This window comes from Ahaetulla prasina, chromosome 1 (assembly GCF_028640845.1).
Source record: "Ahaetulla prasina isolate Xishuangbanna chromosome 1, ASM2864084v1, whole genome shotgun sequence".
NCBI classification, from domain to species: Eukaryota; Metazoa; Chordata; class Lepidosauria; order Squamata; family Colubridae; genus Ahaetulla; species Ahaetulla prasina.
Genome location: NC_080539.1, coordinates 169,039,288 through 169,052,655, shown reverse-complemented (window position 1 = coordinate 169,052,655; position 13,368 = coordinate 169,039,288). Strand labels below are relative to the sequence as shown.

The 13,368-nt window shown below is 39.3% G+C and overlaps 1 protein-coding gene and 1 pseudogene across 1 annotated transcript in view; both read right to left on the bottom strand.

The window, feature by feature from the left end:
* PLCB1 (phospholipase C beta 1) overlaps positions 1-13,368 on the bottom strand; it is a 593,106-nt gene that overhangs the window by 97,213 nt on the left and 482,525 nt on the right. The window contains exons 19-23 of the mRNA XM_058181309.1: positions 12,002-12,156; positions 9,517-9,681; positions 5,040-5,139; positions 4,003-4,107; positions 2,905-3,014 (exon numbers count right to left, since the gene is read on the bottom strand). Of these exons, the coding sequence (XP_058037292.1) occupies positions 2,905-3,014; positions 4,003-4,107; positions 5,040-5,139; positions 9,517-9,681; positions 12,002-12,156 (635 nt within the window). The remainder of the gene's footprint in view (positions 1-2,904; positions 3,015-4,002; positions 4,108-5,039; positions 5,140-9,516; positions 9,682-12,001; positions 12,157-13,368) is intronic.
* Positions 6,169-9,209, bottom strand: LOC131188494 (translation factor GUF1, mitochondrial-like; annotated as a pseudogene).

The window sequence follows — 13,368 nt, the reverse complement described above, 5'->3', positions numbered from 1 at the left end:
TTTGCCTCCTTGAGGTATGAAAATTTATATAAGGAGGACCTGTTGCCATGGTACCTTGCCGGATTAGCTTCTCGGGAGGTTTTCATTAGCATTCTTCACTGATGGGAGGGGTGAGAGGCAGCACTTTTCTCAAAACCCTTCACCTTATTAATAAGAATATATATAGGTTGAACAACAGGGTGGGATAAATGAAATTGAAAACTCTGTTTTTGCACCACTGAGCATTACATACTACCGATAAGGTTTCCCTCCCTGCTCCAATTTAGTACCTCAGAGGATAGCAGGCGTAAATTAGCTCTGACTGTCTATACCTTACAATACATCCAGTCTTTCAAATGTAGGAATTATCTGTTTACATTTCCTCCCTAAAACATTGAGGCGAGGTAGCTAATAAACAACTCTGTATTGAATTTTGTTCATTGGTACTGACTAAAAGGAAGAACAAAAGAAAAAAAAAGGGAAAGTACAGTACAATAAATAAAAGCTTGGCAGCTTCGCAGATTAAGACAGCTAACTCATAGAGAGATACGGGCATTTATTTGGTTCTTCATTACAAAGATATTTATTTTGCTGGAACAAAAATGCAGCGTCTTAAAGAGCTGGAGAGAAACTGCTTACAGAAACATTGATGCAATGCTGAATTACAGCCAGAGCAATTGTTTGTGGAGGGATCCCTCACCTGGCGCTGAAAGATAACTGCATCTGGAGCAATGCAGCAGATTTATCACACAGTTTAGTGCACATAAAACAAGATGAGAAAGAGGAAGATGATTTCCTTGGGGATGGGGAATCTTAACACACAGGTGTTCAGACTGGTAGAATTATGACTATGCCACGCTAACTCAAGGATGGTTGATGGAGATGAATAAAACAATTGAGTAGTGCTTTATCTTTCTTTTCCTAATTTGGAATTTGTTGTGGTTTGCATTTTTATTTTTGGAAGCTACTGCATCTAGAAAACAAATGTTCAATTACAATGAACAGGGCTGAGAAATATGGTGATCAGATATTATAGCGAGGAGATTTGGGGGAAAGGCTGATTATTTGTTTGTAAACAAATCGGGATTTATGTCCCTTTTCCAGATATGCGGATTCTGTTTGACTGATTTCAAACCAGGACTCAGTTGTCCAAGACCATGGAAGCTTTGACCAAACGCTAGTTAAACAACTAGCTTCAGCATCTAATATTTTCAACAAAATGATAAAAGTAGGGTCATGATGTACACTCCTTTAGTATGTGTGTATGATTTTAGGACACATGTGCACAACAGATGGACTTGGTGGCACAATGGTATGACACTGCCTTTATTGGTTGCCCCTTTGCCCTCTCACCCAGCCCCTCTCTGTTACAGGCAGTATGCTTAAAGGCATTTATGGGACTCAAGAAGAAAATAATATTTTTTGTAGAAAACCACTGCACTTAATATTATTAACAATATTTATAGTTTTAAAAGTTGACAATTATTAAGAAAAGTATTTCTTTCCAGTCACGAATGAAATGTGCTGTTCCATGTCTAAGCTTTTTTAAATTTATAGAAATTCAAATGTATATAGTAAAAGCTGGCTCATATGTAAATCAAAATACATGTTGTTGACAGAAACATGCAGAAATACACATTTTATGTCGGGAATGCAACCTTCTGAAGGAAGGCATTAATTTGTGAGGATCACGCCTCTTATGCTACATTTTAGGAAACTGATTCAAAAAGAAATCCATTCTGTTTCTTATAGTAGCCAATTACACTGAATAAATACACATTGCAAGACATGATGGAATTAGGTTTTACCTGCAATGCAGAATGTAATGGCTAAAACTTTTTAAAGTTTCTGTTACTGTTATTGACATTATTGGAACATGGAACTGGATGAGGAGAAATAGGCTTAGACTCATGTCAAGGGACTGTGGATTGGGAAACCAACCAAGACTAGAGATAGTTGATGTACTTTATGTCTCTAGATAGGGTAATACTCTCCCTTATCAATTGACCCCATACTGTGTGGGTCTTCCTGGAGTCATAGCTTCTGACTGAACAATAGCTGGAGACCATTCCCAGGACAGCTCTTGCATGCCGTGGTTGTTTTTTTGTTTTTGTTTTTTTTGGGGGGGGGATGTGGCAGTTTTCATTGCAGTCCCTTGTATCCTTTTCACCACATGGATAGAATATTGTGAAATGCTATATATTGGGCTGGTCTTGGAGATATATCCTGAAGCTTCAGGTGGTGTAACTTGCACCAACCTACCGTAGGTAGTTACAGGAACATTGAGGTTCTCCCACGTAATAGCATGACTATGGAGATTGCAATGGCTGCCTGTTAGGTTTTGGGTGTAAGCCAAAGTACTCATGTCTCCTTTAAAGAGTTACATTAATTAGAGTCTGGATATAACTATGCTTGCCTTCTCCAAAGTGAGTCTACTATTTAGAAAGCCCCCAGAAGTCTGACCACTGAGGGAATATACTTTTATTAGATGGCCGTCCCTATATAAATTATTTAAATAAATAAACTTTGACCCAAGATTTCAGACCTCTCACTGATACACACCCTGTCCCTCTGGAAGCAAATAAACAAGCAAATGAATAAACATTTCAAATGCCAGTTTATTCAACAACAATACTGAGCAGTGGGTGTAAATTGAAATGTTATCACTTTGAATAATGGAATCTGTTCACTGTAGAACAAGACCAGCTACGTGAGTGACTCCCATAATTTCCTGCATGTCTTTTGATTATCCCAATCTCTCTGTAAAGGAGCAAATCTCAATGTAGGGCATACAACTTAAGAAATATTAAAAATTGATATGTGTGGATACCCTTTTGCAATGTTAATTTTTTTTCTACAGTCTTACAGCATCAAGCTGTATGCTCAACTGACCCCTCTGTTATTTCATCAAATCCCAGTTCTTACCTCCTTCTTTATTTCTTCCTCATCTTCTAGAGTCAGTGCTGCCAGTTGTTTTGCTCTCTGCTCCATCAGATTTACGTATCTGATTGGATTGGATAATGCCTCAATAACATCTGCAAATGAGGGAGAGATTTAGAACCCATTGCTGCTTTTTATCAACTAGTGCTGACTTTTTTTTTTTAAATAAAAACTGATCTATCATCTTAAGAAGGTAACAGCGTTCCGTGCGCCTTTGGTGTTGAGTCATGCCGGCCACATGACCACGGAGACGTCTTCGGACAGCGCTGGCTCTTCGGCTTTGAAACGGAGATGAGCACCGCCCCCTAGAGTCGGCAACGACTATCACATATGTGCGAGGAGAACCTTTACCTTTACCTATCATCTTAAAGTTAGGCTTATTTTTTAGAAGGCAGTTTAAAGAAGGCAGTTTAAAGAAAATAAGGGCCTAATGCAAGTGGAGGAGGAGGAAGAATTATTAAAATCCAAGTTTGACATAAAAAGCAGGGAAGGAGCAACATCAGTAGTTTACAAGGAAAGCACAGCAAAATGAAATCAAGGAATACAGTTCAGAGTCCTCAAGAACTGAGCACCTTCTTCTAGGACCCAGATTGTTGGGGGCGATATGTTTTTTTTTTATTATTTTTTTTACATTTATATCCCGCCCTTCTCCGAAGACTCAGGGCGGCTTACAGTGTGTAAGGCAATAGTCTCATTCTATTTGTATATTTACAAAGTCAACTTATTGCCCCCCCAACAATCTGGGTCCTCATTTTACCTACCTTATAAAGGATGGAAGGCTGAGTCAACCTTGGGCCTGGTGGGACTAGAACCTGCAGTAATTGCAGGCAGCTGTGTTTAATAACAGGCTTCTATAGCCTGAGCCACCACGGCCCCTGTTGACTCTGTAAACCGCTTAGAGAGGGCTGTAAAGCACTGTGAAGTGTTATATATGTCTAAGTGCTATTGCTACTTCTCACTGTTTTAAATTCTTAATGCAAAGGTTCAGTTAACAGTCATTATTTTAGATGTTGACAATATATGCTTTGTAAACAAAATAATTATGTTACATTTCTATTTTATCTTTACAAATTTGATAGTTACCTGCGTAGGTATCAGGTACATAATCTTTAACCTCAATGTATACAAATATGGCTGGCAACATCAAGGGCTGATTCCTTTCATTCCTCAGGCAAATATAATGATAACCTGGGGGAGAAAAACAGTGGGACAGCTACTCTCTCTGGGCCTCCATTTCTCTTACAAGTTAACGAATGCAGCGCTGCAGGCAATAAAAGCACACATCACAAAAAAACTGATAAATGTTTAACTCAAGTAAGACAGTTAACGTTCAAGTTCATGAAAGTAAGCTGTAAAGAACAAAGGCCCATCCATCATAATATTTTTGTGTGCCTGAAATGCCCAGTGACTCACTGACTCCATGTGGATTCCTTTCATTTGAATGTTTATATTTTGAAAATCACCTTTTGATTAAAAATCTGGAAAACTGGAACTAGAAAACTATCTGGCAGCCATTTTATGTCACCATCTATTAATGTGTTCTCAGAATGCAATTGTGCCCCCGAGTCTAAAGAGAGTGGGAATACTTGCTTAGGTGCTCAAGCGGCAAAGGTAAGCTCAAAGAATAAGGCTTAAAATTTGCTACTGGAGGATTATAAATGGAAGATAACATTTGGTGTTTCAGGCTTGCAACTGCCTAGAAGCCCTCTCAGAGAAGGGAGAAGTCATGAAATTAGAGGAAGGCCTGTTAACATTGTGGACCAAAGCAGGAACTCATCTCAGAGATAAGCCAACCCGAAATAGAGTTTGAAGACTTGTGAAAGCTTCCTTTCTCATGTGTCATTTCCTACATAGTCAAGGCCAGTTTTGGGATCAGGTTTAGTGCCATTTCTCCTGCAAACAATCTCTGCAGGAGGGAGCAGCAGCAGTCTTGGCCGGAAAGTCAAGGGGAAGGAGGCTGATTCAGCTGACTTGGGTCTCAAGATGTCATATACCGTAAGTCCTGTCATAGTTGTATACTTACATATGCAGGAACATGTTACCTGAGTTCTGTTTGTTTTCCTTCCTTCTTTCGAGATTAATGCAATGACAAAAACAATAATAATAATTCAAATCTCTACCTGGTCGAATTGCTGATACTGGTAATATCCGATGCCCAATAAACTTTCCTCCTTCTTCATAAGCAGCTATCCTCAAACATGCTAGAGAAGGCAGGACCACCTGAAGAGAGAGACTTTTTATTGTTTTATGGTGCACTACATACACAGAGTTGGAATAAGAAGCATTTTCACAGAGATGTTTCTGAAAAATGTTAACAGGATTTGAATAATACTTGGAAAATACATAATCTGAGTCTTTGGCTAAATTTTCTCTCACTCATTCACGTACAGAGAAAAAAGTACCCTTGGGAATGTCATTCTTGGTAACTATATAAGCATGTCCATGTAGTAGCTTTCTTGGCAACCATACAGAAGTGGTTTGTTTTTTCTAGGATTTTTTTCTTTCTACTTTTCAATCTAGTCTATACTTCTGAGATTTCTTGGTGGTCTTCCATCCTAATACTATTCAGATTTCACCCTGCATAACTAACTGAGATCAGCTAAGGTCAGACACAAGAAAGAAAACAAAAAAAGATGCTCTGCTTTGCTTTATAGACGTGCAAAGGTCATAAATTTGAGCATTGGTCATAAAGTTAGTTTTTTATCATTGTCGTAACTGTGAATAATCATGGAATGAGGCAATTGTTAAGTGAAGACTACCTGCATTGTCTCTTCAAGATGGTGCTGATCTGATGTCACAATTGGTCTGATGTCATATATCAGAGTCTCAGCAACAGCTGATGTCACAAAGAATCCTTTTAATTCCTAAGACTTGTAACTGACAGCATGAAGGCAATGAAAGACCGAGAAGAGGTTATGTGGAATCTTCTGATATCTAGGAGCAGCCCACATCCCACAGAAAATGGCCACAGGATTTTACATGAAAACTTGTGGATGCCAAAATGGCTCAAACCATGTCAAAGAGTTCATGTCAAAAGCAGGAGGATTTGGATGAGTAATAATCAGCTGATCTCATGGGCAGTAAGAGTTGCTGCATGTTGACCCAAGAAATTGTTAGGAGCCTAACAGAGATAGATAATAACTCTCCATTAAGCCCATATACACTTAAAATTCTCATTCTAGATAAATTATAAATATAAACTCTTTTTTTTGAGGATAACTGTATTTCTATACAGATTTATTTATTTATTTAAGGTAGCCAAGGGCTTGCTGATGTCAAGATCCAGACTGTAATCAAATATGGAAAAAGACAAATAGGCATCTCAAAGGCACAAGGCCCAGTTCTGAGAAATGGCATCAAAAATTGACCGTAATACTCTCAGACATTAAATTATATTTTAGATTTTTTAGGTCATCAGTTTTGTTGCTTTATGGAATGGGTCCATTAGAACCGTGTCAAATCTGCACACAAACAGATGAGATCCAATTCAGGATAATCCCCGGTTTACAAACAGCTGGCTCAAACAGTTTCTCATCAGCTTGACTTTGCAAACATCTGCTGCTTCTTGAGAACTTTGATAAAAGCATCCTTTGTCACTTCTACATTCCCAATTCTCATCTTATTTTATTTATTTATTTATTTTTTATTTTTGTCACAACAGTATACACAAACAAATGTCATAGATAAAACAGCATATCTTGAAGAATATATATATATATATATATATATATATATATATATATATATATATATATATATAAAGCATCTGTCAAGCTGCTTCTTGAGAACTTTGATAAAAGCATCCTTTGTCACTTCTACATTCCCAATTCTCATCTTCTTCTTCCCTTCAGCCTGCTTCTTCAAAAGCTTCATTTTCCTTGTAATGTTGCTTCCGTAACATTTTGCCGGAACATCTTTTCTAAAAGCTTTCACCGTTTCTCTTATTTTGTTGCCGAGACCTGCCTGGATAGCAATTTCAAACATTTGCCTTGGGATGAGGTCTCTTAATCGCTCGCACATGGATTTACCAACAGAGTAGGCTTTCTCTCTAGGTACAATAGTTATCAGCTCTTCCACAGATTTTCCATTTAAAAAAATATCCATTTTGACAAGATCTGCAGGCTGGTATCCTGCATCTTCATAGTCAAAACTGGCATAACCAGATGACAAGGATTTCAACACATCGAAGAAATCCACCACGATTTTGTTCAGCGGGAAGAGATATTTCTCCACTATATTCTTCAGGGGTCACAACAGTCCCTAAAACTATCGGCTCCAAGTATTCTTTCACCATGGAATAATCAGGAAGTTCTGCGGGATTCACGATTGTGATTTCCTCTTTTCTATGTTCCTTTATCAGTTTTGGGGAAGAAAGGATGGCCTTGTACGAAACGGTGGGAACTGTCAAAATGACTGAGGCGTTGTGTTCTTGTTCCAAGCGCTGATTAAAAACTTCCGTATGTAAAAGGCCAAGGAACCCCAACTTCCACCCAGCCCCCAAAGCCAGACTGTTGTCCCGTTGAATGGTCACACTGGAGACACTGAGGGTCAGTTTCTCCAAGGCTCCTTTCAAGTTGGAATATTCGGACTGGTCCATTGGAAACACTCCTGCAAAGACTATGGGTTTTGCAGATTTAAACCCAGGAAATGGTTCCACCGCTTGGTTATGCAAATAGACCGTATCTCCTATTTGGGCATCCATAATCTCTCTCGTTCCAGCAATCATATAGCCCACCTGACCAGCGTATAGTTTATCAGTTGGCCGCTGGTCGGGTATCAGAATTCCTACTTTATTCACTTCGTAAATCTTCTTAGTGTGAACCGTTGTGATCTTGTGGACTTTGTACATTTCTCCACTGAACAATGCAATGTTGGCAATCACCCCTCGGTAAGTGTCAAAGGTAGAATCAAACACCAAGGCTTTCAAGGGCTCATGGACATTAACCACTGGTGGCGGAATCCTTTCAATCACTACCTGAAGTATTCTTTCAACATTTGTTCCCAGTTTAGCTGAAATTCTAATGCAATTTGATATCGAAGGTGTTCTCAATTTGATTTTCAACCATCCCTGGATTTGCATTCTTGAGGTCAGTATTATTTATAACGGGAATGATTGAGAACTGTGCTTCATATGCAAGGTAAAAGTTGGCTACAATTTGAGCCTGGACACCCTGGTTTGCATCCACAACCAACAGGACTCCTTGGCAAGCCGACAATGACCGTGATACTTCATAATTAAAATCTACACGGCCAGGTGTATCAATGAGGTTTAATTTATTCCTTCGTGGTTATAAATGAGGGAAGCCATCTAAGCTTTCACCCTAATGCCCCTTTTGCGTTCCACTTGAAATTTATCCAGCACCTGCTTATTATGGTCTGTTTTGGCAATTGCTCCTGTTATTTCCAGAAGCCAATCTGCTAACGTACTCTTTCCATGATCCACATCGGCTACTATGCTAAAATTTCTAATATTTTATGCAGGGAACAATGACATATCCACTGCATACTTGTTTGTCCTGGAGCAATATTTCCTTGAGGGAGCAGCATGATGTAGAGAAGGTTTTAATGTCCGAAGAGAAAGATATGAAAGAAAAGTAGTATTGTGGGACACCTAACACCTGGCAGAGATATAGAATGCCCTTTTGAAGAACGAAGGCATCCTTCCAGATTAATTCTAAGATCCAGGCTGAACAAAGCAAATGTTCACAGAAGCCTATTATTTAGAATAATGCTTCTACAGATATATTCATTTCTATAATAACCACAGGAAGGTTTAGTCCAAATTCCCCCAAAGACAGAGGTAGGTATTCTTAAAAAAGAATATTAAAAAGGCAGGGGGAAAAAGACCATCTATTACTGTGTCCATTTCCTCTTCATACAGGTGGACAGGCTGGATATATCTATCTATATCTATATCTATATCTATATCTATTTCTCTATCTATCTCTATCTATCTATCTCTATCTCTATCTCTATCTCTATCTCTATCTCTATCTCTATCTCTCTATCTCTCTATCTCTCTCTCTATCTATCTATCTATCTATCTATCTATCTATCTATCTATGGTCTCACTCATCATCTTCAGGCTGGTGCTTTTGGCTTCGTGCTTGTGCGAGCAAAGCAAAGACGGAGTGTAAATGAATAAATAAAATAAATAAAAAAAACAAAATGAAGACCCGGTGTCTCAGTCATTCTCCTGAAATGTCCCAAGGCTCCATAGCTCCTAACTTTCTACCACATTCATTACCTGACCCCCCTCTTCCCTTCTGTAGTTTCATTAGTGCCAACATTATTACTAAAACAATAAAATACTAATGATAAAAGAACAAGACTGGAAAAGAAGGATCCAAATAAAATGCACCTACGAGCAGCCATACAAATCTAATAAACAAATCGATCAATAAATTCAACTACCGTAAAATAAATCACATTTTATCAGTAAGCGCTTAGGAATCTAAAATTGAAGAAATCTTTCTTTACAACTCAGATGGAGCAGAATTAGAGCAGACAGAGATTTTAAGTGATACAAGGTGGCAAAATCAGAATATAACAGCCATGCATTATTCTTTTGCAGAGGGATCAAATGCAAATACCAACCTTCTTAAACACTATGGCTTCTTCTTCCCATACAGGATTCACAGCATTGCCTTGAGATGTCTTTGTCTTGAGAGCTTTTCGCCTCGTATCCACAGGCAGACCAAACATATCTACTTCGACGTAAGTTCCAACTTTTTTGTCAGAAAGTAACTGCCCAGAAATGACCTAAAAATGAAAGGTTGAGACATTCTATTAACACACATTTGCTGCAATTCAATTCACACTGACTAAAGGACTTGTTTTCTTAATATGTAAAGCTTATAACAAGAGAAAAGGGTTGGGAGAGTTACCATCAGTCCTTCACCACAGACTGGTCACTCTGTAACTGTCTTGGAAGGAGTACCTATCCCAGACACCTGTTGGACACAGCTGGGTTTCAGAAGAAGCTTGGCTCATTCTTGAAGGTCTGTTGCACAGTTCAACTGGGACCTTGAATTAGATTGGGCCTATGTGGCTCCCTTCAGTTTACAAAAATGTTGAGTGACAAAATAACAAAAGAAGCATAAAGAGTACCACTGGAGGACAACAAAGAATGGCCACACAGCTTAGGGGCTTTATTCAAGGCTGGTTTGTGGTGATAAAACTAGCAGAAAGTACATATTTTTCTTCCTTTATCAAGTCCAAAGATAGCCAATTGGCAACGCTACTGATTTGTGGGAGGCTGTATCCCAATTTGGTAGGACAAAGTCTGTCATTATTATAGGCTAGTGATGGCGAACCTTTTTGGCACCGAGTGCCCAAATCGGAATGCATGTGCGTGCGTGCGTGCGTGCTGGAGCCCTGGAAACTGAAAGACCACTTGGTCTTTTGGTTTCTGGCAGCGCATATGCGCCAGCCAGCTGGCCTTCGCGCACGCCAGAGCGCCAGAAACCCAAAGACCAGGTGGCCAGCAGGTGCATGTGCACCGCAGTGGTGGGTTCTAACCGCACATGTGCTTTGTGCATGATCTGAGCATGTGTTCTCGCTTTGCTCACATTCACGCCATACTTGCACTTTGCGTAAGCACTTTGAATGGCTGAACAGCTGAGGCATTGCAATCTGCTCTGCTGTGCTATTCATCTGGGCTAAAAATTGAGGAATAAAGGTAGATATAGCGCAGGAACAGGCGGGAGGGCCTAGATGATGGTCGGAGCAAACTGGTTCGCTGTCACTTCAACATCTCTGCTACTGGCTCTCCCGAACAGGGGAGAACCAGTAGCAACTCATCACTGGTGCATTGGCCAGCTGGTCTTCGGGTTTCTGGGGCTCTGGCATGTGAAACCAGAAGAACAGTTGCCGATGGTGAGCTTGCCCACAGAGAGGGCTCTGCATGCCACCTCTAGCATGTGTGCCATAGGATCGCCATCATAGCTATAGGGCCATTATGAGGAACATTCTAAGCATTTTTTAAGATAAAATTGCTCAGATTAGTTTATATAGGTCTGGTTTTGTTATTTGGGATGAGTTTGAACCTGCTAGTCCCAAGGAAGCAGACAGACTCCTTAAGGCCGTGAGTTTGACTAGCTATATATCAGACCCATGTCCATTCTGGTTGGAGGCCTCCTGGGAGGTGACATGTGATTGAGTCCAAGCAATGGTAAATTCATCCCAGAGAGTGGGGGTGACCCTGCTGATGTTTAAGAAAGAGGTGGTCCTACATCTCCTCAAATAGCTGTAGCTGGCCCAACCACGCTGTACAATTTTCATCCGGCCTTCAACCTCCCATTTTTAAGGAAAGTTGTTGAGAAGGTGCTTATACTGCAGTTTTAAAAGACCCTGGATGAAGTGGATTATATGGATGGATGTCTTTCAGTCAGACTTCAGACCTGGATATGGGAACAAAACGGCATAGACTTGCAGTTGACCTATAGTAGGGATGATGCAGCTATCTTTCCTTTCCTTGATCTTTTGGTGGTTTTCAACATCATCAATCATGACATCTTTCTAGATCAGTTGAGGGGAGTTAGAAGATGGCAATTTAGTGTTGCAATGAATTTTATTCTTTTTCCAGGACTGGTTCCAGTGAATATTCATAGGAGGAGAGATAACTGACCTCCATTTCTTATGGTCGCCCCTCAGATAATAATGTCTCCCTACCCTTCTGTATTTCTTGACTACTTGTTCCTTTACTGTTGATGGTTGATTCCAAAAGGCAGAAGCTATTTACCATTTTGATATGTTCATTATCAATTCTAAGGCTAGTTATTTTACCTTTGCCATCAGTTTGATCTTTTTTATATAATTAATTAAGCTTGTTTTCTTGTCCAAACATGTGTACCATCTCCCTTTCTTCAATTTTGGGCATAATTTCTATTTTCCTGGTTATAAATATCTGAATGTGACTTGTTCAATATGCTTATAACATATGCTTATAGCAAGTAACTTGCATATATATATAAGATTCACACTTTTTAAAAATATTGGGAATGAGTGCATGACAAGTTATTTTGGTCTTTCAGGTTTATTATGCTTATAGAATTTAGCAGATGAGCAACTGGATACCTACCTTTACAGACAAAGTGTTTGCGACTATTCCATCTACAATACTTTCCGTAAATGGATCAAAATGCTTGTCTGGTCTCCTCATGAACTCTGGCTTTAATCTGTATCCACTTTTGCCATTATACTCATACATCCCCATATTTATTTGCATAGACAAATCTATATGAAAAAAAATAATTGTGTTATGGGATACAAATATATGTTAATGGGACAATAGAGAAAGCCTAATGAATTGACAAAAGTACAACACTGAAATTTTATTAAAGGCTTCCTGGCCTCTTTCAAAACTCGAAGTTAAAACAGATAGTCCTTGATTTACTAGCAGAGGTGAGTTTCAGCAGTTCTGGAGAACCGGTAGTTCTGACCAGTTCTGGAGAACCGGTAGTGAAAATTTTGAGTAGTTCGGAGAATCGGTAGTAAAAATTCTGACTGGCCCCGCCCCCATCTATTCTCTGCCTCCCAATTCCCAGCTGATTGGGAGGAAATGGGGATTTGGCAGTAACCTTCCCCTGGATTGGGGAGGGAATGGAGATTTTACAGTATCCTTCCCCTGCCACGCCCACCAAGCCACTCCTACCAAGCCATGCCATGCCCACCAAGCCACGCCCACAGAACCGTTAGTAAAAAAATTTGAAACCCACCACTGCTAACTAGCACAATTGACCCCCTACATTTCTGTTGTTAAGTGAGACATTTGTTTAAGTGAGTTTTGCCCCATTTTACGACCTTACTTGCCACAGTTGTTAAAGTGAATCACTGCAGTTGATAAGTTAGTAACATGATTGTTAAGTGAATCTAGCTTCCTCATTGTTTTTCTTGTCAAAAGATTGCAAAAGGGATCATGTGACCTTGGGACACAGCAACGGTTGTAAGTATGAGTCAGGTGCCAAGCATTTGAATTTTGATCATATGATCATGGGGATGCCACAAAGGTCACAAGTGTGAAAAATGGTCATAAGTCACTTTTTTTCAGTGCCGTTGTAACTTTAACGGTCACTAAAAGAACTGTTGTAAGTGGAGGACTACCTGTATACTGAAGTCTGTCTGTAAAAAGAATAAGCTTATTTTCCATTCAACATACAATATTTTGAGCTTACTTTCAGGACTATTCACAAGGTTTTTTTAAAAAAGAAACTATAATCCAAGACAATGATAGATAATAGATTTTTATGTATATATTAGATTGGATGTTTCTGAATATGCTCAACAATAACAGCATGTAAAGTGCTGTGACGTTTGCCTAAAGTGCTCTGAATAATCATAAACCTATTTATGCTGTCCACTGAATCTGTGCAAACCAGCACGGCCTAAAACCAGCTGGATGAAGAGACCTCTTAGTCTTTGTCCGTGGTCTGGTTACATTATATATTG